Genomic DNA, 27,047 nt, shown 5'->3' with positions numbered 1-27,047 from the left:
AAAAGAGTGTAAGTCTTAAACGGGTTCGGTCAATCTGGGTGTGAATTTAATACATCGGATGCATTTTCATTGTAATGGGAAATAAAATGTGGTTCTCTGTGGAAAGCAGGATTATTGGGGAATTGGGGTACAGAGAATAAGTTGTATAGGCAAATACACTACAAGTGTACGCTAAAGAATAAAAACTCTTTAACTCCAACAAGCGTAGCCACTGAAAGTGCATAAGACTTACCTTTGTAATTTTGTGTCTGCAATTATAGCCTATACATATAATTCGCTTATTCGGCTGAAGGATCTACGTATGACTCTATGTAAGTTATCAATGGACCTAAAACAAAAGCCGCTATATTACAAGTGTTCGTGCAATTTTGATGAAACACTTTGCGTGTGAGGATGACAACTGGATGGAGACGGATACAGTATTCTCTGTAAAGTTTCTTTCTGAACAGTCTCATTTATGCCTGCTGCTTTCTCTCTCTCTCTTATCTCTACGGTTTTCTGTAGTCACGTTATATCGTACCCAATCAGAAAACAGAAAGATACATTAACGTAACCGTATTTACAAACACAAACACTGAAACACAGAATTCTGTATAACTAAAAAAATCTTTCAGCTGTGTACTGTAAATGAATAAAACGACAATAACACAAGACATGATCCTAAAGTGGTTTAACTTCAAACGCTGGGCTGCTATGCTCTTGTTTCGCGATGAATTACAATTTCTGTAAGTATCGCCTTAGTACTTACGTACCTGGTATATTTTAACATAAAAAATATTTAAAATAACATTAAATTACAATTTAGTTATATGCAAACACGAAAGGTAACTTTCTGCTCAGATTAATTTTAACGTTCTGATTCAGAGGCAGTTCGTGCTAATTAGAACAACAAGGCCGAGCCCTCAGCACCGCGCTAAGCACAAATTCAGGAGGTCCGCAACTTTGTTTATCGTGTTGTTTCAAAGCTGGCGAAGATCTCCAGATAACTAGTAACGCAGCGATAAAAACGTGCTAAATCCGAGAATTTGTTGCAGTGGACCGCCTGTTTCTTTCAAGAGAATCTGAACTGAATTCTTGAAAAGGAGAGTCGAGACGGGTGGAGGGCGAGGCTGCCCGAGATGAGCGCACAGCTCGCTTTCCACCTGCAACCCCTAGGTGGGGGGGTTTATACAGGTTAGCGCGCGTCACTCAGTCATAACGAAATTGAAAGTTCTGGAGAAATAAAAAAAAAACACGGTTTAGCACCTCCATTACAGGTATAGAAAGTCCAAATGAGATCTCTTAACATAACATTAACGTCGTTTAGCATTTATGCGCTCAGCGCCATACGGGAATGTGACCCAGAATATGGGATACTGATTGAGTAATTGGGTCTCTGTGGGTCCGAATCGAACACAGGTGAGAGCGCCCAGGTGTTGGGGCTGTGCCAGTGATCTCAGTGGAAGGGGAGCAGGATAAGGGGTTGCTAATCATGTTCGAGTCGTCAGGCTGGTACCCCGAGCCTGCAGTTGTGTGGGGGGCCTGCAGAGACGGAGACGGAGACTGGCCTGCTCACGGCGAGGAGACGTCTGACCATGCAGGAGAAGGATGTGAACAGGTACACCTACCGTGTTGGAGAGCCAGCTCTGAACCGGGTGACGGAGTACGACATCCCACGGGAGTGATATGTTCTGTGTAAGAGAGAAACACGTTTTTTTTAGAGTGACATTCCCATGGTGTTTCCTGCGTATCGGTCACTGCATTTGTAAGAACATCAGTGATCAACGGTTTGGCCAGAGTAAGGAAAAACAAGTTATGATTTATTCAGAAAGAGTGCATGCTAATGAATAATATTTTTTTGCAATTAAAATATGATTTTTACATTAATTGAATTTATAAATTTCTATTAAATTTATTAATTTGGGCGGAGGGGTGGCTCTGTGGCTAAGGATCTGCCATTATTAGGTGTTCATGAGAATAAGAAAATGTGGTTGTACCCTTAGGTTCATCCAGGCCAGTATTATAATTGAAACAGTAATTTGTTAATTGAAAGATGGGCCTTAAAGAGAAAAAAAAAGTCATTTTTCCCTGACATTTATCTCTGAATCACCCGTCTTTTGGATTTCAGATATGACGCCTTTTCTTTATAGCATCAGGTAAAGCCTCACCCTGTTTGATCAAATGGCAAATTATATTATGACATCATGATCATGTATATTATACATTTTCTATAACTTTCATTTTTATAGAAAGTTCTTCATCCTTCTTTTGACCTGGACGTGTTCTGTATTACAGTAGTGATGTGGGGTGCAATCTTCACCTCAGAACCTTTGCGTTTTTAGCTCCTTTAAGCCCTAGACTGGATATAAATACTAGATAATATGTGCTTAGTATTATACACATACCTGTAGACATGTAACAAAGTAATACGCATACAAAACATTCAATTAAGATTTTTCTATGTTCCATATTGAAATACTTAGGATTTTGTCAAATCTCTAGTTCCATGACTTTACTGTTGCATAGCCATCTGGACCATCGGCTCTTAAGAGAGACTCATGTACTTAGCGGAGCTAGTTCGGATACGGTGATGTCATCGGCCTCCCCGCGTGTAGCAGGGACCTCAGCCGCCTGGGCTGGGGGAGGTCTCCTTTAGCTCACTCGGCTGGTTCCCTGTTGCGTTATACTGGAGACCAGGGTTTGCGCCCCAGGTGCTGCGGGACGGAACGGGTGGCGGAGGCCACGAGCCCGCGCGGAACCGCGACGATCACACACTGCACTAGGGTTCTGCACAGACAGTTTCTCTTCTCTTTCTCCTCCACAGAGGATGTGACACTGGATCGCGATATGGCTCATCCCAACCTCGTCCTGTCTGCGGACGGGAAACAAGTGAGATTTGGAAGCCAGTGGCAGGACCTCCCCGACAATCTGGCGAGGTTTAAGAGATACCCAAATGTGCTTGGCAAGGATGGCCTCACTACAGGGCGTCACTACTGGGAGGTGACAGTGGGAGGAAAAGATTACCTGGACAGTAGGAGTGTCTGCCAGTAGAGACAAACACATGAAGCTGAAACCACAGGCAGGATACTGGACACTGGCTCTGAAGAAAGGAAAAGCTTATGCTGGAAGTCACTCCTTCCCCCTGGGCCCTGTTGAGAAACTGGGGGTGCATCTGGATTATGAGGAGTGGTGGGTCTCCTTTTACAAAGTGGAGACTGGGAATCACATCCACTCTTTCATTGATCAGGATTTCACTTTCCTTTCTTCAGCCCTCAGTATGATTCAGCCCCCCGATCATCTCCCCTGTCACTAAATCTTCCCTGACCAGTGTCTTTAAAAGAAATCATAAGACTCATGAAACCTATTATGCTGTAAACTGTATTAAAGCCAGTGTAGCCCATTTGTCAGCACAGTTTAGAACTGTTAGTAAGCCATCCTCTGTGGTTGTTTTGTGCTTTGATCTCTTATTGTTACACAGTGAAATTCTGAAATTCTTGCAAATTCTGAGAAAACACCTTGATTTGCCCCTGAAGCTTTTTAGAATTTGGGTTATTTGACCCTCCTGTATGTCCTAGGCGGCATTTCTTAAAACATGACGTTACCTTTCATAAAACGCAGTCGGTGTTTCCCGCGCAGATGTGATCTGTGTAGTAAATGTTGAAATCCTACTCTCCACAGACGTACAGCTGCTGCTTGACTTGACCGGTACTCATGAGAACTGTCCCTCCTCCTCCTGAGCCTTCAGCTCCAGTGGGCTGGGCTGTGTGTGAAGAAGCTCAGGCAGCAGAGCTAATATGACTGATATATGCAGAACAGACCCCAGTCTGCCCCTTTCTATAACATATCTGAAAATATGTATTAAATAAAAAATATGAAACAAATCTACAGATTTTATACAGTTAAAAGCACAAAACATTTGGTAAAGTTTTACTTGTGAATATAAACGAGAAGTTAACTTGAGCACTGAGGAAGAGTACTTTTAGCAACCAAGGTATTTAAAACTAAGCTTTTCTACAATATTTGTTCCTCTTAAAAGTGTTTGGCGGAAGCTTAATGTCTTAAAAACTGCCAGCAGCTTTAACATGGGAGACTCCTGGGAAAGCCAAGGTTGCTGCTGGAAGAGGTGTTAGTGGGGCCAGTAGGGGGCGCTCAGCCTGCGGTCTGTGTGGGTCCTGATGCCCCAGTATAGTGAGGGGGACACTATACTGTAAAAAGGGCCCATCCTTTGGATGAAATATAAAATTGAGGTCCTGACTCTCTGTGGTCATTAAAAATCCCAGGGTGTTTCTCAAAAAGAGTTGGGGTGTTATGCTGGTGTCCTGGCCTAATTTCCCCCCTGGCCCTTACCAATCATGGCCTCCTAATAACCCCCCTCTCTGAACTGGCTTCATCACTCTGCTCTCCTCCCCACTGAGAGCTGGTGTGTGGAGTGTCCAGGGAAGTACTATGTAATTTTAAGTATTAAAAACTGCATACGGTGCTTTTTTTGAAAGTGTGAAGACACTATTTTGTATAACTTCTGGAATGTGGTAATTGTTTGCTGTATTCTGTTGTGTACGTCTAATGCTATTTTGACAATAAGTATTGTTTGTCTTCGTGAATGTCTCTCCAGATTCACACTTTGCCGAAAAGGTCATTTGTAGGCTCTAGAAAGTGCATGTTCAGTCTGGTCCACTGGGGGGCGATAAATCGGACTCACATGGAGATACGGTGGCCGGGCAGTATTTAAAGATAGAGCCTGTGCTATGCTACTACGGAACGGGATAGCTACAGTACACTATCTTTAAAATGTCTTAAGGGGATTCAGTGGAATTAATTATGCAAACAATTGTTTCAGTTATGCAAATTAAGCGTTTAGTTGGAACCAGAATACCCTCAAGCACTGCAACTGTCTACCACCACCTCTGACAGAAGCAACAATCTGCCAATATTACACTCCAGGGCTCACAGGCATGGCCACAACTGAACCAAGTGTGTTCACACACGACTCTACAGCTTCCGAGGGTGCCAGTGGCACTGCCTGGGTCAGCTCTGACTTCAGCACATACTCGCAGTTTAAATTCGCCCTTCAAGCCTCCTCCACTGTGTGGTTTCAGCACAGTCCACACGGACGGTCCCCTATTTCAGAATCGAACCCAGGACGCCACTCGCTACAGCTTAATTCTGCAATACTGCTTTCGATAGACAAGGAAATGAGGGGAAAAAAAAACAAGAGGAAGTCATTCAGTTAACATGTTCCGCCTTTTCATTCTTGAGCTTTAGTTTACTAATCCGTGAACCTGAAGTCCAGTCGCTATCAAGATCAGTTGAAATATATTGTGGACATTTATTAATTGCACGTACCCTGGCATTCTTTTCACACGGATTGCATTTTATTTGCCATTTTCACTTTTTTTCATTGTGTCCCATAAAATGGTATAACACTACTCCTCTCCGTGCTCCGCTATGATTTCCTGCTTTTAATTGCGTTTTAAAACGCATTAAACATGTTCCGCCTTAAAAGTGTATCAGGGAAGAGTGAAGGATTCTGCAGCAGTTTTCTAAAAAAATCTAAACCAGTAAAAAAGGGCTGCTGTGGTGTTTTTTTTTTTAAATTAGAACACGGCTTCTTGTGCAGAGCTCTTGTACACCTGGAACACTGCTCGTAATGTGACTAGCTTTGGATAAAGACAGCTTCACGGGAGCATTATGAAATTGTGCAATAACAATAATAAGAAAATAATAATCACTTTTGGGTTGGCACAGTGACGCAGTGGCGAGCATAGCTGCCTCGCAGCCTTGTGGGAGCCTGGGTTCATTTCCAGACCCGGGGGTGCGCACTGTGTGGAGTCTGCATGTTCTCCCCAGGTTCATATGGGTTTCCTCCCACAGTCCAAAGACATGCGGGTAAGTTAATAATAATAATAATAATAATAATAATAATAATAATTGCTCACACTTATATTGCGCTTTTCTGGACACTCCACTCAAAGCGCTTTACAGGTAATGGGGACTCCCCTCCACCACCACCAGTGTGCAGCCCCACCTGGATGATGCTCCAGTACTCTCATCACACACCAGCTCTCAGTGGGGAGGAGAGCAGAGTGATGAAGCCAGTTCAGAGATGGGGATTATTAGGAGGCCATGATTGGTAAGGGTCAATGGGAAATTTGGCCAGGACACCGGAGTTACAACCCTACTCTTTTCGAGAAACACCCTGGGATTTTTAATGACCACAGAGAGTCAGGACCTCGGTTTTATGTCTCATCTGAAGGACGGCGCCCGTTTACAGTATAGTGTCCCCGTCAAGATACTGGGGCATTAGGACCCACATGGACCGCAGGGTGAGCGCCCATTACTGGCCCCACTAACACCTCTTCCAGCAGCAACCTTAGTTTTTCCCAGGAGGTCTCCCATCCAGGTACTGACCAGGCTCACACCTGCTGAGCTCCAGTGGGGCTGCCAGTTGTGAGTCGCAGAGTGATATGGCTGCTGAAGTTCATTGACTCCAGGGAAAACTGGCCCTGGTGGGAGTGTGTGCATGCTTGTGTCTGTGTCAACCGTCCTGTGATGGACTAGTGTCCCCTCCAGTAGTTCAAGCGCTTTGACCAGAAGATGCAGAACTGTCTCAGGGCAAAGTGCTCCAGCTGGATCCTATAGGTTCTGTACGTTTTCTCCAGTTGCAGTACCGGAGCCGAACAGCAGGTGGGGGAGACGAGCCGCCTGAGAGGTCCTCGGTTTGGGCCAGTGTGTGTGTCGCAAAGGGGGCAGGAGCAGTGCGGTGGCGGCGGATTGTGTCTGTGGTCGGAGTGGCTGAGGGTTTTAAAATTCTTTGGGAAAAGCCGACATTTGCAAGCCGGGCTGTGGGGGAAGGAAGCAAAATAAAAATTAAACAGCGGAATTTACCAAGCAACAGACACTCGCGTCTCCTCTCCCTTCCACCACCATCATTCCTGCCCGGGATGGAGCCAGGGAAATAATACCAGGACTAGACGCGTCCTGCAAGGATGAGCATTTGAGAATCGCTTTGGATTTACACCCTGCGGGCGCAACCGGGGGAGATCGGCAGCTTTTCTCTGTCCCCTGGCCGCCATCCTCCTTTGATTTCCTCCCCAGCGGTTTGGGAAGCGGGAGGGACGGGAGGGGGAGGAGGAGGAGGGGGCGGCGCCGCAGTCCCCGGCGTCGGCGTGGATCCGCCAGCCGGCAGGGAGGAAGGCAGAGCCGGCGAGTCCTGGGAAAGCGAGAGCGGGGATCGGCCTCCGGCGCAGGAAACTGGAATTGGGGATGCGGCGGAGTTTGGTTTCGGGGGGAAAAAAAGAGGACACACGACAACGCATACAAAGACAAAAAAAAAAAAAACAATAAGCAAAGGCAGGCATGAGCGAAAACAACAATAGCAGCAATACGTCGTAAGGGAGAGAGAGAGAGAGGATCAGATTCCCTGCGGGATTTTGCAAACGGGGTGTTCGGCGAAACATGCGCGGTTTCCTTATTCGTCTTCCTGGAGAAATGCAAGGACCCGCATCGCCCAGGGCTCCCACCGCGACTGGGAACCGCACGTAATCCGGGGGGGGATTGGACACTAAGGGTGAGGGGGTTTCTGCTGTGGATTGTGGGGACGAGAGGAGGAAAACATCTCTGTGGAACATCATCATCATCATCATCAACACCTGCCGCATATATCTCTCCCCTCCCCTTAATCCTCCAAATAACAAAACCAAAACAAAACTGGAGACTCGCCGCAGCATCTATTAACTCTCAATCAACCTCGGACCCCGTCACCCCCGGGCGAAACTGGAAGCAAAAAGATCAGGGGAAGAAAAAAAAACAACAACACTGGGAGATCATTTTTAATCGCTTTTATTGTGTACTGGAAGACCTGAAGGGAACTGCTGGTCATCAAGTCGTGTTTTTTTTTTTTTGCGGGGGGGATATCCGACTGGCTGCTGTTTTTGTTGTTGTTGTTGTCGTTTAGGATTTGTCTAGCGGGAAGTGAAGTGAAGCCGCATGCTTTCTGCCGGGACAGTTTTAATCGTCTTTGCCCGAGGCTGCCGGCAGCGGAGCGATCCCTGAACGGACTCCCAGCAGCTCAGGGTTGTGGAGGTGGTGGGGAGGAACAGTCGTCTAAATTTAGCCCTTAATAAGAAAATCCTACACACACACACACCCCCAAGAGGTTACCGCGTCCCGGTGAGGCCAGGCGACGCTGGGAACTTGGGGCTTTCACCCTATTTCCTCCCTCTTTTGGTTTGTGTTTGTCCTAAAAAGATCAGAAACACCATTGCAGTCGTTTACGTTTCTAGCGAAAAGAGGCCGGGCAGTGACTCAGACCGAGCTGAAGTCTGAATCCCCAGAGCCATCTCTCTTAATCTGGTTTTGTAAATAAGCCTGACAGGTCTTTTAATTCTTGGAGCGCCGCAGTCGCGGGGGAGAAAGTCGGCGGATAAACTCGTTAAATAGGTTTAGAGACTTATAGGAAATGCTCGAGTTCAGGACGATGAGAGGGGACCCACGTCTGGGGTCTTGGAAATGTTAACGAGTGAAGGAAAACACAGCTGAAGTTTGAGTTAACTACGCCTTACAGGTGAAATACAGACATTTAGGGAGGAAAAAAAAAGTTTATTGATGCTGTAGTTGTCTCAAGCGACATACCATTTCCAAACGGACAGCATCTAAGGCTCAAGTGATTTTTGTTTTGTGACGCCAAGTATGTGCTAGTTTAATTTTTTTTTTCTGTGGTAAAACACATTTTAGCTCCAGTTTTAAAAATTTTAGGTGAAGGCGCGTTGTTTTTTTTTTTTTTGAAGTGAAAAATAGATTGTGGTAATTCCTTTTTTTTTTTTACACTGGGTCTAATAAGTTTGAACATCCTGGCGCACACTCCCGGTTCATTGGAAACATTGGAAGCAAATTAGAAAGCATTTTTTTTTTTCGTTTACCCGGCGCTTCGACTCTGAATCTCCGATACACTGGGCAACCAGCTGGGAGCTGTTTTGCCACATCTGCCCGTAGGCACCGTGACTGACCCGGGGTGCTGCCCCTCTGCAGACCACAGACCTTGGCATTTAACCTGAGGACGGAGCGGCAATAACCGGACAGGCAGAAAGGCGGAACGATAACCAAAAAAAAAATGCCTAAAATCCTAGAATCCTGACGCGCCTCCGAAGGGATATTTCTGTGTTGTCTGGTTCTTCTGGGAATCCGGTCTCCGGCAGGGAGAGACGGGCTACAGGGGACCGGAGTCATGAGCGTCCGGCCTCCCTCCTCTGCTCTGGACAGGTAAGGGTTAACCCGCGTTGAGGGTGACCCCGCTCTTCGGGTTTCGGGGTTTGGGGTTGGAATTGGGGGGGGGGGAGAACATTTTCCAAATGTTATGCTGCCGACCCCTCCAGCTGTGGACTCCAGCTATGTCTGGGCTTTTTCCAGACCGGCCCGCCGGCTTTAAATCCTCGCGTTCAGTCTCTCAGTCAGGGGTCCCCGGCTGGTGTGCCTTCAGGGTCTCAGTCTAGTTGGGGCTCTTTTCAATTATGTGACTTCATTGCTGCACATTGGTGGTGGTGGAGGGGAGTCCCCATTACCTGTAAAGCGCTTTGAGTGGAGTGTCCAGAAATGCGCTATATAAATGTAAGCAATTATTATTATTATTATTATTATTATTATTATTATTATTGCACCAGTTTACCGAATTATCCCAGCTCTGCTGGTCCTGTTGCCTTAAAGAGACCTGGAAAACAGGATCCGGGGTCGAAGAATCCCTGTTCCAGACGAGTATGCTATGAGAGCTGTTATTTTTGTTTTTGACACAGAGTTCGTTAAATAAGCCTTTCTTTTAATACGGGCTTCCCCATTCCTCAGGGTTACCACTACCCCTGTAATGTAGATATCCGAATATCCGCCTGTAAGTTATTTTTTTGTTGTTGTTATTTACTTTCTCCATATATATCGTGTTACAGTTAAGGAGAGGTGAAGGGCGGGCAGGTTTGCGCTGTAGTGAAACTCCGCGATGTCATGGCGCCTCGTCACAGCTGGGCGCTGAACGTCTCCTTTTCGGACCCCGGACCCTGTCCAGGCTGTTGCACGGGGAGGGCCAAGAGGGGCGAGTGTGGCCTAGGTTGAGGAGGAAGCTCTCGGCGTATTCCGCAGTCCGGGTTATTGGCATTCGGGGGCGCGTACCTACCTGGCTGTGGAGGAACAGGTGTGAGCAGGTGTCTAAAAATAGAAGAAGAAGAAAAAAAAACAAAACTTATGTTTGCGGTGCTGCTTCCCTGAACTGGTCGGGGTTCCTGGAAAGCATCAGGACAGGTTCTCTAGGGAAGTAGGAGACCTGAGGCAGGGGGGCAGCGATTTCTACTTGGTGGAGTTCTCGTCCTGCAGCGGGTACTGTGTCTAACAATAGGGATCCCCAGTCCTTCTGGAGGGGGTGTTGTGTCTACAGCAGGGGTCCCCAGTCCTTCTGGAGGGGGTTTTGTGTCTACAGCAGGGGTCCTCAGTTCTCTGGAAGGGGTGCTGTGTCTACAGCGGGGATCCCCAGTCCTTCTCCTGGAGGGGTACTCTGTCTCAGTTGGGGTCCCCAGTCCCGGTCCTGGAGGGGGTGCTGTGTCTATAGCAGGGCTCCCCAGTCCTGGTCCTGGAGGGGGTGCTGTGTCTATAGCAGGGGTCCCCAGTCCTGGTCCTGGAAGGGGTGCTGTGTCTATAGCAGGGGTTCCCAAATCCGGTCCTGGAAGGGGTGCTGTGTCTACAGCAGGGGTCCCCAGTCCTGCTCCTGGAGGGGGAGCTGTGTCTATAGCAGGGGTCCCCAGTCCTGGTCCTGGAGGGGGAGCTGTGTCGACATGTTTTCTAGGTCTCTATAAGAGCTGGCAAATTGGTCCAGTATTAATCCCAGTAACCAGCTGGTTCAGTTGAGTTGGATTGAGATACGCGCACTGGCGCTCCAGGACCAGGACTGGAACCCCCCTGTCTATCGGTTCTGCAGACCGTGAGCGGTGATAGATGTGAATCAATAGTCCTGAGCCAGAAAACTAGTCACCACAGGGGATGAGAGGGTCTCCGTCCTCGTCCTGCTTCTCATTCTTGCACTATTACAGCTGCGCTCCCGGTTCCCTTACTTTGGGAATGTTGCCACATCCAACCTTTTCTCAAACGTTTTATCCAGTACGGGCTCGAGGGGGAGCTGGGGCCTATCCTGGCAAGCAACAGGAGCAGCGAGGCAGGGTACGCCCTGGATGGGACGCCAGTCCATGGCAGGGTACGCCCTGGATGGGACGCCAGTCCATGGCAGGGTACGCCCTGGATGGGACGCCAGTCCATGGCAGGGTACGCCCTGGATGGGACGCCAGTCCATCGCAGGGCACACACACACACAAACATACTCGCACCAGGGCCAGTTTTCCCAGAAGCCAGCTGACCTGCCAGCATGTCTTTGGGTCGGTGAGAGGAAACTGGAGCACCGAGAGGCAACCTAGCCAAACCCAAGGAGAACATGCAAGCTCCACACAGACAGCACCCCGGGAATTGAACCTGGGCACCCAGCGCTGTGAGGTAGCACTCATACCGCCTGCACCACCCCGCTAGTAATTAATAAAAACCATGGCTTGATAATCACCCTGGGTTTAAAAGTGAGGTGCAAGCTCGTGATTGCAGAAAAGTATTCCAGGTCCTGACCTGGAACGTCGAATCGGACTGAACCCGCTGGCTGAAGGTCGCACCGACGGCACCCCAGGAATCGAACCCGGGACCGCGCAGCCCTGCGAGGCAGCAGTGCTCGCCACTGCGTCCGTGTGGCTGCGTGGAGATCCTTAATTATTTAATCAGCAGCCAGCCGGATGGGGGTCTGTCGTCCCAGTTTCTCAGACTGGTTATTAGATGTCAGTGACAAAATAAATCCGTTGCCGCCGCCATCGCAAAAGTGTGACGAATCCCGACCGCGGCACAAAATCGTCCACTGTGTGAAAATACTCTATGGTCTCTCAAACTGCTGGTCTGATCACTTGCGGATCGTGACGTGGAGCAGCCCTTCCTGCTCGCTAGTCTCTGTGATGACTGCTGTACTGTGATGTAGCACGACTAAGTCCAGGTTGTGCAGCAGACATGTCAGCGCAGAAATGTCCCAACGTGCTCTGCACGCACAGTCTCCCGAGTAGTATTTGTCGGTAAAACCCTCTCGAAGGCGAGAGCACTATTTCTCTTGGATTAAGAGAGATGGATTCGCAATCCCACTCGTTTACGGCGCAATGGGGCCGCAACACGTCAGCCGAAGTCTTGTTGCCTCGTTCTGAACCGCAGAAATATATGCACGCCTGGAAATGTCCTCTGTTTTGTGATGGAAAATGGAGGTTTTACAAGTTACCGTGTGCTTTCATCCTGGTTTGAAATGCGCTCATCAGAGCCGATTCTTTCTAGCCCCGAAATGGAGGAATAGCGTTGCAGCTCCCAGTCAAAGGCTGCGGTAGTGTGGATGAGCGGCATTCCATTGGGAAGGCATGGGAAGGCCTGCTGGTGCTCCCTCTGTCCCGCGGAGGAAACCCAAGCCAGTTGGCGGTATATGAAGTGCGCGCACACGCGTGTGTGGGTGGTGTGTGTGTGTGGGGGGGGTGGTGACGGGGTTTTCCTGGCAGAGCGTCCGTGACGTCCACACTCCTCCTTTCCCAAGCCCCATCCGCCCCCTTTCCAGAGCCGCGTGGTTTAGGGGCGGGAAAGACATCCCTGACCTCAGGAGTCCGTGGGAATGCGGAGACTTTAACCCCGTCTGCCGCGGGCAGGAGTTGACTTTTCCCGGTCGACGGCAGAGGTCCAGAGGGGTGTTCTCGGATGCGGAAGGAGGGGGGGGCCCCTCCCGTTCTGGGACGCGTCCTCCTCTTGCAGTTGGACGGGAGACTTTGGGGTGCAGGCGGATGGGTGGGGGGAGCGGAGGCAGGGAGGGGTGGAGGGGACTGCTGTGCTCCGCCCTCGGATTTATTTCTTCTCATCTTTTCGGCAAAAGCCAGACTGGGAAGTTGTGTGTTTTTTTTGGGGGGGGGGGAAAACAACTTTATGCCAGCAGCCCTATCACCCTGCAGCTCCCAGCTGGCAGCCCCCCTGGAGCTCAGCAGGTGGGAGCCTGGTCAGTACCTGGATGGGAGACTCCTGGGAAAAACTAAGGTTGCTGCTGGAAGTGTTAGTGGGGCCAGTAGGGGGCGCTCACCCTGCAGTCTGGGTGGGTCCTAATGCCCCAGTATAGTGATGGGAACACTATACTGTAAAAAGGTGCCTTCCTTCAGATGAGATGTAAAACTGAGGTCCTGACTCTCTGTGGTCATTAAAAATCCTAAAAATCCATAGTTCTGGCGCACTATGGCTGCCATCGCATCATCCAGGTGGGGCTGCACACTGGTGGTGGTAGAGGGGATCCCCTCCCCTCCACAGTCCAGATTCTGGACTGTCCAGAAAAGCTCTGAATAAGTGTAGCAATTTATTATTATTAATAATAATAATAATAATAATAATAATAATAATATTATAATATGCCAGGGCATTAGGAATTAAGAACATAGAGGAGGCCATTCATCCCATCTAGATGGTTTGGTAGTTAGTAGTTGATTGATCCAGGGGTCTAATCCAGATGTTTCTTAGAAGAAGCCTGGGTATCGGCTTCAGGAGCTGCTTGTTCCACACTCCCACCACCTTTTGTGTAAAGTCGTGCCTTCTGTCTTGATTGGAGAATGTTACCCCCCCATTTCATGAAACAGTCCAGGGTATGAGCTTCAAAAGCATAGCTGAACAGCTCGTTCCAGACTCCCACCACCCTTTGTGTAAAGTAGTAGTAGGATCTCCCCCACCTGTTTCTTGAAATATGCCAGGATATGAGCTTCAGCAACATGGCTGGACAGCTCGTTCCCACCACCCTTCATTTTTCGGATCTGTAAAGCCTTAATTGAGTGCCTTGTTTAAGCAGGGATATCCAATCCTGGGTAGGACCCCTGGGTTCACAGGCTTGCCCTGTTCCAGTAAGTCAGTGGGTTCCCTTTCAAAAGACCCTTTCAGTCTGCGGCACATGCTGTGATTTATCATGATAATCGGCTGCTCTACCCCCTCCTGAAGATGAGGCCACAGACCAGGTGTCCGATCTCTTCTGCTTTGTGTTCTTCCGGCTCTCTGTTACACAGCTGGTCTATTGAACTAAACCAGGATGGGATTCCTCCCACAGTCTAAAGACATACTGAGAGATGAATTGGCTCCTGGGAAAACTGGACCTGGTGTGAGAGTGTGTTTCTGTGTGTGTGTCTGTGTGGGCCCTGAGATGGCCCGCTGTCCCATCCAGGGACTGATCTTAAATTTAGATACAGCAGTCAGGACATGGGTGGCGTTGTGGGCCATTGCACAGGGAAGGGAATGTTTGAGCAGTCAGCTGTCACAAGACGTTGAGAAACGTCCTACATTTCCATCCGTTTAAGAAAACGGGTTAAATAGCAATTGGCTTAATTGTTTGACAGCCCAGGTTTCAACAAAAGCCACAAGACGTGAGATCGCCGCAATTCACTCCTCATCCTGGAGGGGGCGCTGTGACGTCTGGTTTTCATGCCAGCCCAGACTCTTAAAGATCTGATTTACCACCACTGCCCTATCTCCGCTCACTGAGGGTTGGAAGTTGTCTGGAAAACTTGCTAGAAAGTGGCCTACCAGAGGTTAAAAAGGAACAAGTAATAGGTTTATTCCATGCTGAAAAAAAGGGAGAAAGAAATCGCAACATTTCGGCCGTGGAGCCTTTTTCAGGTGTGAGCAAGACAAGGCAGTAAGCAAAGGTCATGTAGCGGGAGAACAAAGGCTGGGAGAGAGGAGGAGCGAGAACTACCTGAGGTTAATATCACCGCACTAGACCCACAGGGAAATTCAGACTGCGAGCTGTGGTCTAAAAAGGGTTAATCAGGACCTCGCAGTAAGAGCATGAACTTGCTCCACTTCCGGGATCAGTTTCCCGTTCTCCCAAAGGCTCTGTTCCTCAATCTAATATTAAACCTCTTGTGTGAATCCTTTTTATAAGTCTCGGGCTGATGTGGCGAGTTTGAGTTGATAGGAGCTTTTCTAGATGGGGGAGGCAGCGATGCAGTCTCGTTCCCCGTCGGCGTCAGGCAGATCATGTTGGCCCCCCTTTCCGGAGAGGGGGTCTCTGCGTTTTCCATCAGCACGACATCCCTCTCAAGTCGGGACCCTCCGAATTTCAACATGACATCGCAGTGTCTTTCGCGCGCTGTTCCACGCGAGGAGGGAGGGAGAAGCTTCGGCCTGGTTTTTTGGGGGGGGGTCGCCCTTCCGGTCTCCCGACCCAACGCGGGGAAACCCGACTGTCGTCCACTTTTTGGAGGGGAGGGGGGGATGAGAGGGGGCTGACGGTCGGGGTTTTTTAAGCATTGGGGAACGCGGTTTCTGCAATGAACCGCCCACTGTGCGCTTGAAGCTTGTTCCCCGGGGTCCTCCAGGAAACAGCTGGCTGTTCCTGTCTGATTTCTAGAAACCGTTGGCAGTCGGACGAAGTACAGTACATGGGCTGAACGACCTCTGAGAAACCGTGCCGTTGGAATGCTGCTCTGTGCAGGGAGGCTGGGCTCATGGGCTCAGGCTGTATTGGTGTAAAACACCAGAAAACAAATAAGGGGTTCATTCAGAATGAATCGCAGCTGTAATATTTGGGAGCAAGTAAAGGTTTAGTCCATGCTGAAAAGAGAAGAAAAGAAACACCATGTTTCGGCTGTGGAGCCTTCTTTAGGTGTGTCTGCTATAATATTTACTCAAAAGATCCCAGACCGTCTTGCAGAAATTGGAGGGGTGCTGTTACATCAGGCACTGTAGCCCCACCACATTGCAGTTAAGATTGAGAAAAGACAACGTGTTTCACCAGTTGAAAGAAGGAGCTATATTACTTGACTGGCATTTTTAGATGGGCCAAAGTGGAATTTATTCAGGCCACCGGGGGTAATATCCTAACTATGTCAAAGGATGTTATATAGCTGGGACATAGCTTGCTGGGATATAGGCTGCAGCTCCCCCATGCCTCTCAATTGGAAAAAGTGGTTAGAAAATGGAAGGATGGATGATGTATACATTGCTCAGCTCTAGCCTGCCCTTCGTTCAGTTATTTCTAATGTGTCAAATGCTTATTTGCTCTGTCTTAGCATGCTGCGCTACAGTTCGCCTATGGTCCAGTTTTCAAGAGCACCCAACAGCTACATCATCCGGTAACTCCCAGCTGGCAGCCCCACTGGAGCTCAGCAGGTGGGAGCCTGGCCAGTACCTGGATGGGAGACTCCTGGGAAAGCTCAGGTTGCTGCTGGAAGAGGTGTTAGTGGGGCCAGTAGGGGGCGCTCACCTGAGGTCCTGACTCTCCATGGTTATTAAAAATCTCTTTTTCGCTTCTTGGAAGTAGGAGTGCGTGTTACCCCGGTGTCCTAGTCAAATTTCCCCCTGGCCTTTACCAATCATGGCCTCCAAATAATCCCCCTCTCTGAACTGGCTTCATCACTCTGCTCTCCTCCCCACTGAGAGCTGGTGTGTGGGGAGAGTACTGGAGCATCATCCAGGTGGGGCTGCACACTGGTGGTGGTGGAGGGGATCGCCATTACCTGTAAAGTGCTTTTAGTGGAGTGTCTAGAAAAGCGCTATATAAGTGTAAGGAAAATTTATTTGTATATTTATTTAGTCCATTTACCCTGTTCCTGTCTTGGGTATCATCCATGAGTGACGCACAAATCAAGTGTACTTTACCAGGTCATCCCTGTGTGGGTTTCACTGTACCATGAGAGCTCCAGTAGTATTAAATTGGTGTTGATAAAGGCCCATTGGCAGTGGTGGAGGGGATCCCCATTACCTGTAAAGAGCTTTGAGTGGAGTGTCCAGAAAATAATAATAAAAATAATAATAATAATAAACTTTATTTTATATAGCGCCTTTAAAGGTGGCTTCTCAAAGCGCTTTACAGGATGACAATAACAATAAATAAGAAGACTACAACAATAAATAAGAAAATTTCACAAGACAGGACACAATTATAATTACAACAATAACAATAGAGGAGACCGTGGAAGATGGTATTAAGAAGAGCAGAGGGGTGAAGAATGGAACCAGTTAAGTAAAGGCTTTTCTGAAGAAGAGGGTTTTGAGTCTGGATTTGAAGGAGTTTAGAGAAGGTGACTCTCTGATATCCTTGGGCAAAGAGTTCCAGAGCTTGGGGGCATAACAGGAAAAGGCCCTGTCACCCATACAATGTAGACGGGCTTGTACGGGCTTGTATAATGTAGAAAAGCACTATATACGTGTAAGGATTATTATTATTATTATTATTATTATTATTATTATTATTATTATTATTATAAGCAGCTTATCTCTGCAGCTGTAAAATTTGCCAAGAGGACCTACATGACAGTAGAAGGCAGGGGATCCAGATCGTCCGCCCTAACTTGGACCAGTAACTCTTGTGAGTGGGAGCTACCTGCTCACCAGTGACTCGTTAATGACTTCCAGTCAGGCACCGGGGCTTGTGTGTGGCTGCCCATGACGGAGCTCCAAGTGTGTGTCGGGGCAGCCCGAAAAGGAAGTTTACTGTTCGGGCTGGCGTTGTTTAGAGTTTTACCCACCCACCCTCTGTTTGCTCTTCCAAGTCTGGACAAACAGTTTTGCTTACTTACTGGAATTGCGTCAGAGAGCAGGACTGTGCGGCGTGATTTTTTTTTTCCCTGCCTTCCAGTGATGCATGTGACAGCTGTTCACACAGAGATGCAGCTGCGTAGCTTTTGTGCCCTCTGTGACAGAGAAGTGCCAGTGTGATTAGGGGCAGCACCGAGGACACTCGAGCTGAGGCAGCGGCTTCCTGTTCATAACTCTGATTGATTTCATTAGGCTTGCAATTATTGAAATGTTGTCTCTGTTCCAGTTACCACCCCCGGTTACGAGTGCTGTTCTTATTTGCTGTGTTGGCTCAACTCTTTGACGCACTCATGTTTTTTTTTTTATTGTTGCAGCCTTGATTTTATTTGAGTCATGAGTCTGTGTTCTTGTCAAGTGAGTTGCAACAGCACTGCAGCTAGGGGCTTTTATGGGGGGGGCATTTGCTTTCATTGTGCTTTTGCACGTTGCGCGATATAGAGGTGGTCCCCAGTTTCTGATCCTGGGGGATCCCCATGTATCCTGGTTTTCGTTCCAGCTGAGCTTGTAATCACTGGTGCTCTCCTTTGCTCGTTTATTAAGATGTTTCTCCCTTATTTCTCTTTTAACAGCTGTTGGCGGGTGATCAGTTTGTGTTGGAACAGAAATGAATGAGAGGGACATTGCACCGTTAATGCCAATAATGGGTGTGGCATAGCAACAGACATGCCCACATTGGGGCGTGGTAATATACTAGACACGCCCACAACAAACTTCTGCCTTCTGCAGAGGTCCAGCTGGTTCCATTTCAGTTTGAACTGCTCGTTGGGGGTAGTTCAGAACCTTGGGTATCGATAAAGGGATGATCCCCATTAGGATCACTTTCAATGTCTTTTAAGAGCTGAGAGCAAATTTAAAAAAGAGCCAGAGTTCCTCCATGACCAAGCTTGGGGACCACTATACCACAGTGTGTTAATATGTTGATTGAGTTTTTCTACACCTAGCTGCCATTGCATGAGTTTTACCATGGTCTGTAACCTTTTTTTCCTTTTTCTGCTTTCCATTAACCACTTTGCATTTGCCCAGTGCCTTTGCAATATTGCTGGTATGATTGCTATGGGCTGGATTCCCTGCCCGATCTACGTCACTGGTGCGTTTGCTCGGGGCTGCGATCGGTGCTGCGCGTGCGTTTGCTCGGGGCTGTGTTGTGTATGCGATCGGTGCCGCTTGTGCGTTTGCTCGGGGCTGCGTTGTGCGCTCGCACGATCGGTACCGCTTGTGCTTTTGCTCGGGGCAGATATGTGTAGAGAGGAATTGTGACAGGCTACTGGACTTAAATCCCTTCTAAAATTCAAAATACTTTATTCATCCCCGGGTGGAGGCAGTTTAAGAGAGCAGCGGACCATAAAGGGGATCAAACCCGTGACCTTGGCGGTATTAGCACCTCACTTTAACCAGCTGAGCTCACCGGCTATATAACGGTTGAATTGGTCCCATTAAGCCACTAATAATCTAATTTAGCTCGTTAAATTGGAATGAGTTGTTGGAATGCTTACAGGTTCCCTTCATCAATGCGGGTGTCGGGTGTGTGGTGTGTCCATCGTCGCTGTGTCTCTTCTTTTATGCTGTTTCTGTGTCTCTTTCTCTCCCCCACTTCCTCTGTCCCCAATGTCTTGCCCCTCTCCCTCCCTGTCCTTATTGCCCTCTCCTGCCCCCCCCCCGCCCCCCCCCATGGCACCAGGACAGCCAGTAAGAGAGACACTTACCTGCCCAGGTAGGCTATTCAGAAGACCTGAAGAAAGTGGCATCAGCAGCATACACTAATAGTAGCAATCCATCATCATCGTCGTCGTCTTCTTCATCGTCCTCAGATTCAGACACGTATGTGGAAACCCCTCAATGCAATAAGTTGAAATTTCTCCAAGGCTCAGCCCACCTTTGTGGTTTTTCCAACGCACTGCTGAACCAACGCTTTAGTTGTTGACTTGACAGTCTTGCTTTAAAATAACGCTGATCATTTGTCGTTTTCCCTTCAGATCAGCCAGCAGTAGGTGAACCCCCCCAATGCAAACGCAACACGTTTGTTTTCTGATTTTTGTGTTGTGATTTTTACACACCTGCATGTTAAAATGCTTTTTTTAAACCTAAAAGACCCTGTGAGTATATAGTGAGTATAAAGCCCGGGCTGGAATCTCTGTTTTCTTTACAGAGTCTCATGTCTTCAAACAAAGACTTACCATTTATATATAAATAGCCAGCAGCTATATCATCCTGCAGTTCCGCCTTAAAAAAGAAATGTATCCGGCAGTTCCATCCTGGCAGCCCCACTGGAGCTCAGCAGGTGTGAGTCTGGTCAGTACCTGGATGGGAGACTCCTGGGAAAGCTCAGGCTGCTGCTGGAAGAGGTGTTAGTGGGGCCAGTAGGGGGCGCTCACCCTGCGGTCTGTGTGGGTCCTAATGCCCCAGTACAGTGATGAAGACACTACATTGTAAAACAGGCGCCGTCCTTCGGATGAGACGTAAAACCGAGGTCCTGACTCTCTGTAGTCATTAAAAATCCCAGGGTGTTTCTTGAAAAGAGTAGGGGTGTTACCCCAGTGTCCTGGGCAAGATTTACCTGCTGGCAACTATATATATTTTATTAGGGTTCCTCCCATCCCTTGGTAATGGAAAGGGGTGGGGGCAGCACAGAGTAAGTGTTAGGGCTCTGGGATCCTAACTGGAAGGTTGTGGGTTCGGGTCCCAGCTGTGGACACTGCTGTTTGTACACTTGAGTCCCTGGGCTAGGCAGCCATTTATTCTGATAGACACAGCTTTTGTTGATTGTCTTGGTTCCCTTTTAAAGGGTATCTCGAAATTAATGATACAAATCACTTTTATTTCTAAATCACCCTTCCAAACCCAAGGATGCTGTACATAGTGATACGTCCTGGCCAAATTTCCCACTGGCCCTTACCAATCATGGCCTCCTAATAATCCCCCTCTCTGAACTGGCTTCATTACTCTGCTCTCCTCCCCACTGAGAGCTGATGTGTGGTGAGCGTTCTGGCGCACTATGGCTGCCGTCGCATCATCCAGGTGGGGGCGACACACTGGTGGTGGTTGTGGGATTCCCCATTACCTGTAAAGCGCTTTGAGTGGAGCGTCCAAAAAAGCACTATATAAGTGTAAGCAATTATTATTATTATTATTAAAGAAAAAGAAAAAAAGAAGATTAACAAGTAAATACAGTGAAACAAGAACATACAGGATGAACTGTAAGACGATCAGACATAGGCCCTAGTAAAATGGTGAGTTTTAAGTTGAGATTTGAGTCAAATCATGTGTCTCAGAAGGTCAGAGAAAGGGAATACCCTTACCGTGGAGCAGTGGTCTCCAGAGGACCAAGAGCGAGTCCTGGGTACAGCGAGCAAAGGGCCAGCCTCAACAGGTCAACAGGACAGACCCTGCGTGAGACAGTGTAAACACAGAGGAGCTCAGAGATGTGTGACGGAGCCAGATGATTTCGAGCCTTGGAAGTCGGGGACAAGATCTTGTATCGATTCTGTGACTTATAGGCAACCAGCGTCGAAACGCAGGTGTAGGAGTGAAATGCTACCAGGGTCGGCATGAGTTCGAATCCTAGTTACAGAGGTTTAGACTGACACTTGTTACATTTTAGAACACTTTTTTTTTTTTTAAACCGAAGAGTTGATCAAATCCACAGAAGGATAAGGGGGTCCTGTCGTTGTTCCGGTTTGTTTTAAACGTCCAGTTTTCCTTCCCTTGCCATGACAGCGTTTTCGTGCTTGGTGTGATGTCACACTGATACTATCTTGATCAAGCCGGCTTCCGTGTAGAAACGCTCCAACCTCACACCCTCCCTCCCTCATACGGTATATGAGATTCTGTGAGGATAAGAAGAGATCACATTGCAATTTTTTTTTCTCTATTTTTTTTTTTTCCAAAAGAGCTCATCAGATTAGAAACGACTTCTGTCTGGCTCCTTTTTTTTTCTGAGTTACGACAGGAACGGAGCTACAGTGGTTCTGCTTTTGCTTGTCGGGGGTTGAGGAGTGCAGGGCGCTGTGTCTGCACCAGGGCTCTGATGCGCGTGCTGACAGAGAGTTCGTGTTTAAACCAGCGCTGGTGTCGGATTTCCAGGGATTCATGTTTTGAGGGGTTTGGACAGCCCGGGTTTCTCATTCCGTCTGAGGAGTTTTAGAAAGGGGGCCAATTAAGATACGGCGACTTAAACACACAGCAGAGCCGGGCTCTCCCCACTCGGGCCGAACTGGGCCCAGTGCAGAACCAGGCTTCAGTACTAGTCTATGCCTTTCCCCCCCCCGTCCCTGTTGTAGCGCCCCCTGTCTGCAGCCCCATATCATAACCCTGGCAAAAATCAGTGTTTCGGGGTCTTGATTTGTGTGTGTGTCGGTAGGCGTTGGGAGTTTTTAATCATCTTCAATGTCTTTCTTTCCCCCATTTTCCCCTCCCCCTCCTCTCTCTCTTTGTTTTTCTGTCTTGTCTTTTCCATGCCTGTCATCAGCCCCCTAGCAGCCTGGTAAGTGCTCCTGCCCGCCCCTCCCCTCCCCCCCCCGGCCTTCCCAGCGGAAACGGACGCATGTCTGTCTGTGCACGGCTTAGCAATCCACACAACAGGGAGAACGGCCTGCAGCTCGTGGTGCGACGGGCCTCTCCCCTCCAGCCTCTTCCTCGACGCGCGGTCGTCCGCGCTTTCCTGTTCCCGATCCCTCGCTGCACGCCGCGGGTTTCCCGCGGTGTCGCTCCGCCGCTAGAGGGGCCGAAGCCTCTTGATTTGGTGGGCCCTCGCTGGAACCTCAGCTCTGCTGAAACGTCGCTAATCTCTTCAAGAAACGCGGAGTCCCCCTGCACTGATGTGACAGGCCAGGGCGAGGGCGAGGGCAGTGTCACGGCAGGGCAGGGCGGAATGGCTTGTGCCTCTCCTGCGACCTTGTGTTAGCGGCCTCTTTTCCGGAGTGGCGGGTAACGCACTGTGTGCGGTGTAGCAGAGCCAGATCCTGGTCCTGGAGGTCCGCTCTCCAGGTTTGTGCTGCAGCCCAGCTCTCAGTTACCCAGCTGACCGCGCCTTCATTGATTAAGTCAAAGGATGCATTTGGACAGTTTTGACTGCTTTCAGCCCCGAAAGATGTCGGAGGCTGCCTTTTATCTCCCGCATCGCCCGCGTGAAGCAAAATCCCAAGCGCTCCGACGGAAGGAAATATCTCAAACGGTCCGACCAGGGAGCCTTCGATGAAGGCCTTGAGTAGGTCATGGAGCTCGACTGGATTGAGACCCAGCAGGGGTGTGGGCCTTCTGGCCCAGCCTCTCCTGGGTACCTGATTGGACTCTGCGGTGGAGGAAATACTTTGTTTCCTTGGACCCTTCCCAAGGTTCTCATCTGCTCACAAACCTGGGAAAATACACGCAGACTGATTAAAAAAAATCAACTCCCAGCTTTGGGAGCTGCTTTAAAGAGGCAAAATTAATCCCGTTAAGTCAGATGAAGTCAGTATAAAAACAAAGGGGATCAGTTTATACCTGCAGGGGCGACACTATACTTTGAAAAAGACGCCATCCTTCAGATGAGATGTAAAACTGATGTCCCGATTCTCCTTAGTCATTACAAATCCCAGGACATTTCTTGAAAAGAGTAGGGGTGTTACCCCGGTGTCCTGGCCAAATTCCCGCTGCTCTTTACCCATCATGGCCTCCTAATAATCCCCCTCTCTGAACTGGCTTCATCACTCTGCTCTCCTCCCCACTGAGAGCTGGTGTGTGGGGAGAGTACTGGAGCATCATCCAGGTGGGGCTGCACAGTGGTGGGGGTGGAGGGGATCCCCATTACCTGTAAAGCGCTTTGAGTGGGGTGTCCAGAAAAGCGCTATATAAGTGTAAGGAGTATTATTAATTGATCTAAGAAGTTGCTTCATTGGAATGTTTGCAATTTGTTCCGAGTCACAAGTTTGGGATTTTATTTCACTTACCAAATACAGTGGCTAAAGTGGCGACATGTTTAGGAGCTGGGACCGGACAGTTCAAATGAATCTTCTTCTTCTTAAGACGCTGAAGGGCTTGATGGTGTCACTGAGGGCTCAGCTGGTGTATGGGACACCAGGGCCAGGACTGTGAACCTCTGGTCTTAGCGATGCAGGGTGACGTCACTGGAACAGGAGGGGAATAAAAACCCTTGCTGGTTTTGTACGAACGGGAAGGTCGGGATCAAGGGTGCGAGTCTGAGGTTTGAGGCAGTGGAAGAGGGACTGGGATTTGGGGGTGGAGGTTAGCCACTTCGGTTTCAGATCCCACGTCAGGGCTCATGCTGCTGCTGCGACAGGACAGCTCTCTAATCCCGAGCCCCGGAGAGAGACCGGTCTCGTCCAGCACCGCACTCGATGTCCCCTTCACCTAAAAGAGACTGCTGGGAAGGCCCATCGCCCTCCAACAGCCTCCTCCTCCCTTCCCTCCACCTTAAAAAAGAAATGCATTCCAAAGGCGCCACTTCCTTGTTTGCGCCTGCTCTCATTTGCATTGGTCTGGCGTCAGGAATGCGGTCAGATTTTAATAACTTGCAAAAGCGTTCCGTTCGCGTGGCATCAGATTTGCAAAGCACGGCGGGGGGAGTTTGTGGTTTTTGGTCTTCCTGCAACGTTTGCAGGTTGGTGTGCTCGCGCTTGAATCCTCAGAGAACGGTGGTGCACAGTTCCAGCAGCCCTATCACCCTGCAGCTCCCAGCTGGCAGCCCCACTGGAGCTCAGCAGGTGTGAGCCTGGTCAGTACCTGGATGGGAGACTCCTGGGAAAGCTGAGGCTGCTGCTGGAAGAGGTGTTAGCGGGGCCAGCAGGGGGCGCCCCGGCATAGTGACGGGGACACTATACTGTAAAAAGTTGCCGTCCTTCGGATTAAAAAAATCCCAGGGTGTTTCTTGAAAAGAGTAGGGGTGTAACTCCGGCGTCCTGGCCAAATTTCCCATTGGCCCTTACCGATCATGGCCTCCTGTTAGTAGTGTTAGTAGTTAGTAGGGCCAGCAGGGGGCACTCACCCTGCGGTCCATGTGGGTGCTAATGCCCCAGTACAGTGATGGGGACACCATACTGTAAACAGGTGCCGTCCTTCGGGTGAGACGTATAACCGAGGTCCTGACTCTTGAGTCCCCATTACCTGTAAAGCACTTTGAGTGGAGTGTCCAGAAAAGCGCTATATAAGTGTAAGCAATTCTAATGACTATGAATTCCAGCCCTGGAGGGGGGAGGGGCCCTTCACAGCTGTATTGAACACGGCGGGAGAGCCTGCTTGGCCCAGGCTAATACTGAGCTAGAGCTTTTGCTTCTGCATCTTTGCCTGTTAACAAATTCACGTGCCGTCTTAGTTTGCTTTCCGTTTTTCCTGTTTCACCTGCTGTCAACTACTGCCCAGCTGCTTTCCATGTTGCATGGAATCTAACAATTCTTGCATGCCCTTCTGTTTCCATGCTTTGCCGTTATTTTGCACTTGAGGAGCATGATCTTTTATCACGTGGTCCGTTATGATCTATGCAAGAATTACTCGCAGGGACGTGCGCCGTTCTGTGTGGTTTGTGCCGAACCGAGCTCGTCAGTGCATGAGCCTTGCTGAAGATGAGCTCAAGTATCCCCAGGTGCTTATCGCCACTTGACTCCATTTAACTCAACAGGACGTCTGAGTTGTCGCTGTGCCCCTGGGCTGTGCGACAGAGCGCTGTCCAGGGTGCTGACGTGGTGTGGCCGAGCGCGGTGCGCTGTTGATGGTCTCTCTCCCTCTGTCTCCCAGGTTGAGCAGCCTCTCGATGGGAGACTCTGATCGCAGGAATTCATCTGGCCACCAGAGGGAGTCGCTGTCCGACTGCGCCACTGAGAACACAGGTCTGGAGGCCATGGCAACATAACTGTCTGGATACGTCCAGAGTGAATATGATCAATGATCAGTGAATGGGGAGGGGCAAATACAAGCCCATTTGGTCCCTTGCTTTCTGGTGTTGGGTAGAGGATACGGACGGATGTTTTCAACCAGCATGCACTGCAGTGAAGTCATGCGAAGTAAAACAAACTTTTGCTTAAAGTGTGCAGGAAAAGGGATTCCCTCACAGTTTCTAAAGACAGATGCTTGCGTGAGACGGATGGATGCTGAAGGCAAATGCATTAGAGTTCGGGGTTAGGGTTGGATTACATCTTCCGAGGCCAATTGTCGGGAGTGAAATTAGAATGGAAGCAAGAACCCTCGTTTGAACTCGGTCCTTGCACTCTTGTCCTCAAGCAGCGCCCCCTGGTTTTTCCCAGAGGCCCTTGAGGATGGGTGTCAAGTCACTTCACTGACCTCTTTATTCAAAGCAACCTGCAAAGGAAAAGGGGAGAGCTGTAGCACTGCCTCATCCAGATAGACGAAGGCCCTCTCGCGGGATAACACATCGCCAAGTAACGAGCTCATCGCGTGTAACCACCAGATGGCGCCAAACCCAGCGCATTCCTCCCGAGCCGCTAACCCACGCTTGCCGTCTTTGCCCGATGCAGGTTTGGTCCAGCGGTGCGTGATCGTGCAGCGGGACCAGCTGGGATTCGGGTTCACGGTGTGCGGAGAGAGGATCAAGCTGGTGCAGAATGTCAGACCAGGTACAGGGCTCTCTGCTGCCTTCGGTAAACAAAACCCTGGAAGGAAGCTATGGGTTGTGAGTCACACCTTTTCCCGTACTTGGCTCCCCAGCAAGAGCTGGTTTCCATCCGAAGCCCGAAACTTCATTTCTGGACAGCCTGTAGAAATCTTGCACAAAAGCCACAGAGGCTCCAGCGTCAACAATAATGAAATCCCCCCTCATTGAAGATGCCATTTTGTGAGGAGAAGCCTGGTCTTCAGAGCACAGGAAGTGTTATAGAATCCTTTCATGTTAACTGACTATTGACAATTTATTTTACTTATTGTTTATTTTCTGTTATTTACTTGCTTGGCCTCTCTTAAGTTCAAAACATTGAAAGAGGAGACATGAGATGAGAGGTAGGCGCAGCTGCCCTGAGGGGCTTCTGAGGACTGGAAAGACGCGAAGCTTGTGTCCCATTGAGACCACTGCCGAAAGGCACACAGTCTTGGTGAAGAGCAGTCCTTCTCAAGGACGTCACTGACGCTCGGCCACCAGAGGTTTTTTTAGGTCACTGTTCCCTGATGATGGCTGTGTGCAGGATCATATTCCGAAAAATCTAGTGATTGGCAAAAATATGTTTGTCCTTTTCCAGTGAGTTAGGTTTCCAGTTTTTGCAATACAACACAGGTGTTTGTATTGTACCGTCTCATGCCTAGAACTTGCACAGGGCACCAGTGGCACAGGGTCGGGCATGGGTGGACCCTGTCCCAGTCTGATACCACTTTTGTTTGCTCTGGTAGGAGGTGCGGCGGTGAAGGCAGGGGTCCAGGAAGGGGACCGAATCATCAAGGTAAGGAGATGAGTAAGAATCAGGACTTTTTGGGGGATGACT

The 27,047-nt window shown here is 49.1% G+C and overlaps 1 protein-coding gene across 7 annotated transcripts in view; it reads left to right on the top strand.

Annotated features, from left to right (window-relative positions):
* Window positions 1-6,679: 6,679 nt before the first annotated feature.
* Window positions 6,680-27,047, top strand: part of arhgef11 (Rho guanine nucleotide exchange factor (GEF) 11) — a 58,084-nt gene continuing 37,716 nt past the window's right edge. For 4 of the 7 annotated variants that reach the window (XM_069188526.1, XM_069188530.1, XM_069188524.1 and 1 more), the window contains exons 1-6: window positions 6,680-9,237; window positions 19,310-19,342; window positions 22,097-22,111; window positions 25,357-25,448; window positions 26,094-26,192; window positions 26,956-27,005. In XM_069188526.1, the coding sequence (XP_069044627.1) occupies window positions 9,203-9,237; window positions 19,310-19,342; window positions 22,097-22,111; window positions 25,357-25,448; window positions 26,094-26,192; window positions 26,956-27,005 (324 nt within the window). In that variant the 5' untranslated portion in view covers window positions 6,680-9,202. Of the gene's footprint in view, window positions 9,238-19,309; window positions 19,343-19,398; window positions 19,450-22,096; window positions 22,112-25,356; window positions 25,449-26,093; window positions 26,193-26,955; window positions 27,006-27,047 lie in introns of those variants that run through there. The other 3 variants (XM_069188527.1, XM_069188529.1, XM_069188528.1) reach the window with 3 other exon arrangements.

The sequence above is a fragment of the Lepisosteus oculatus genome, chromosome 4 (genome assembly GCF_040954835.1).
Source record: "Lepisosteus oculatus isolate fLepOcu1 chromosome 4, fLepOcu1.hap2, whole genome shotgun sequence".
NCBI lineage: Eukaryota > Metazoa > Chordata > Actinopteri > Semionotiformes > Lepisosteidae > Lepisosteus > Lepisosteus oculatus.
Note: the sequence above shows the minus strand (reverse complement) of the source record. Positions and strands in the feature narration are given on the sequence as shown.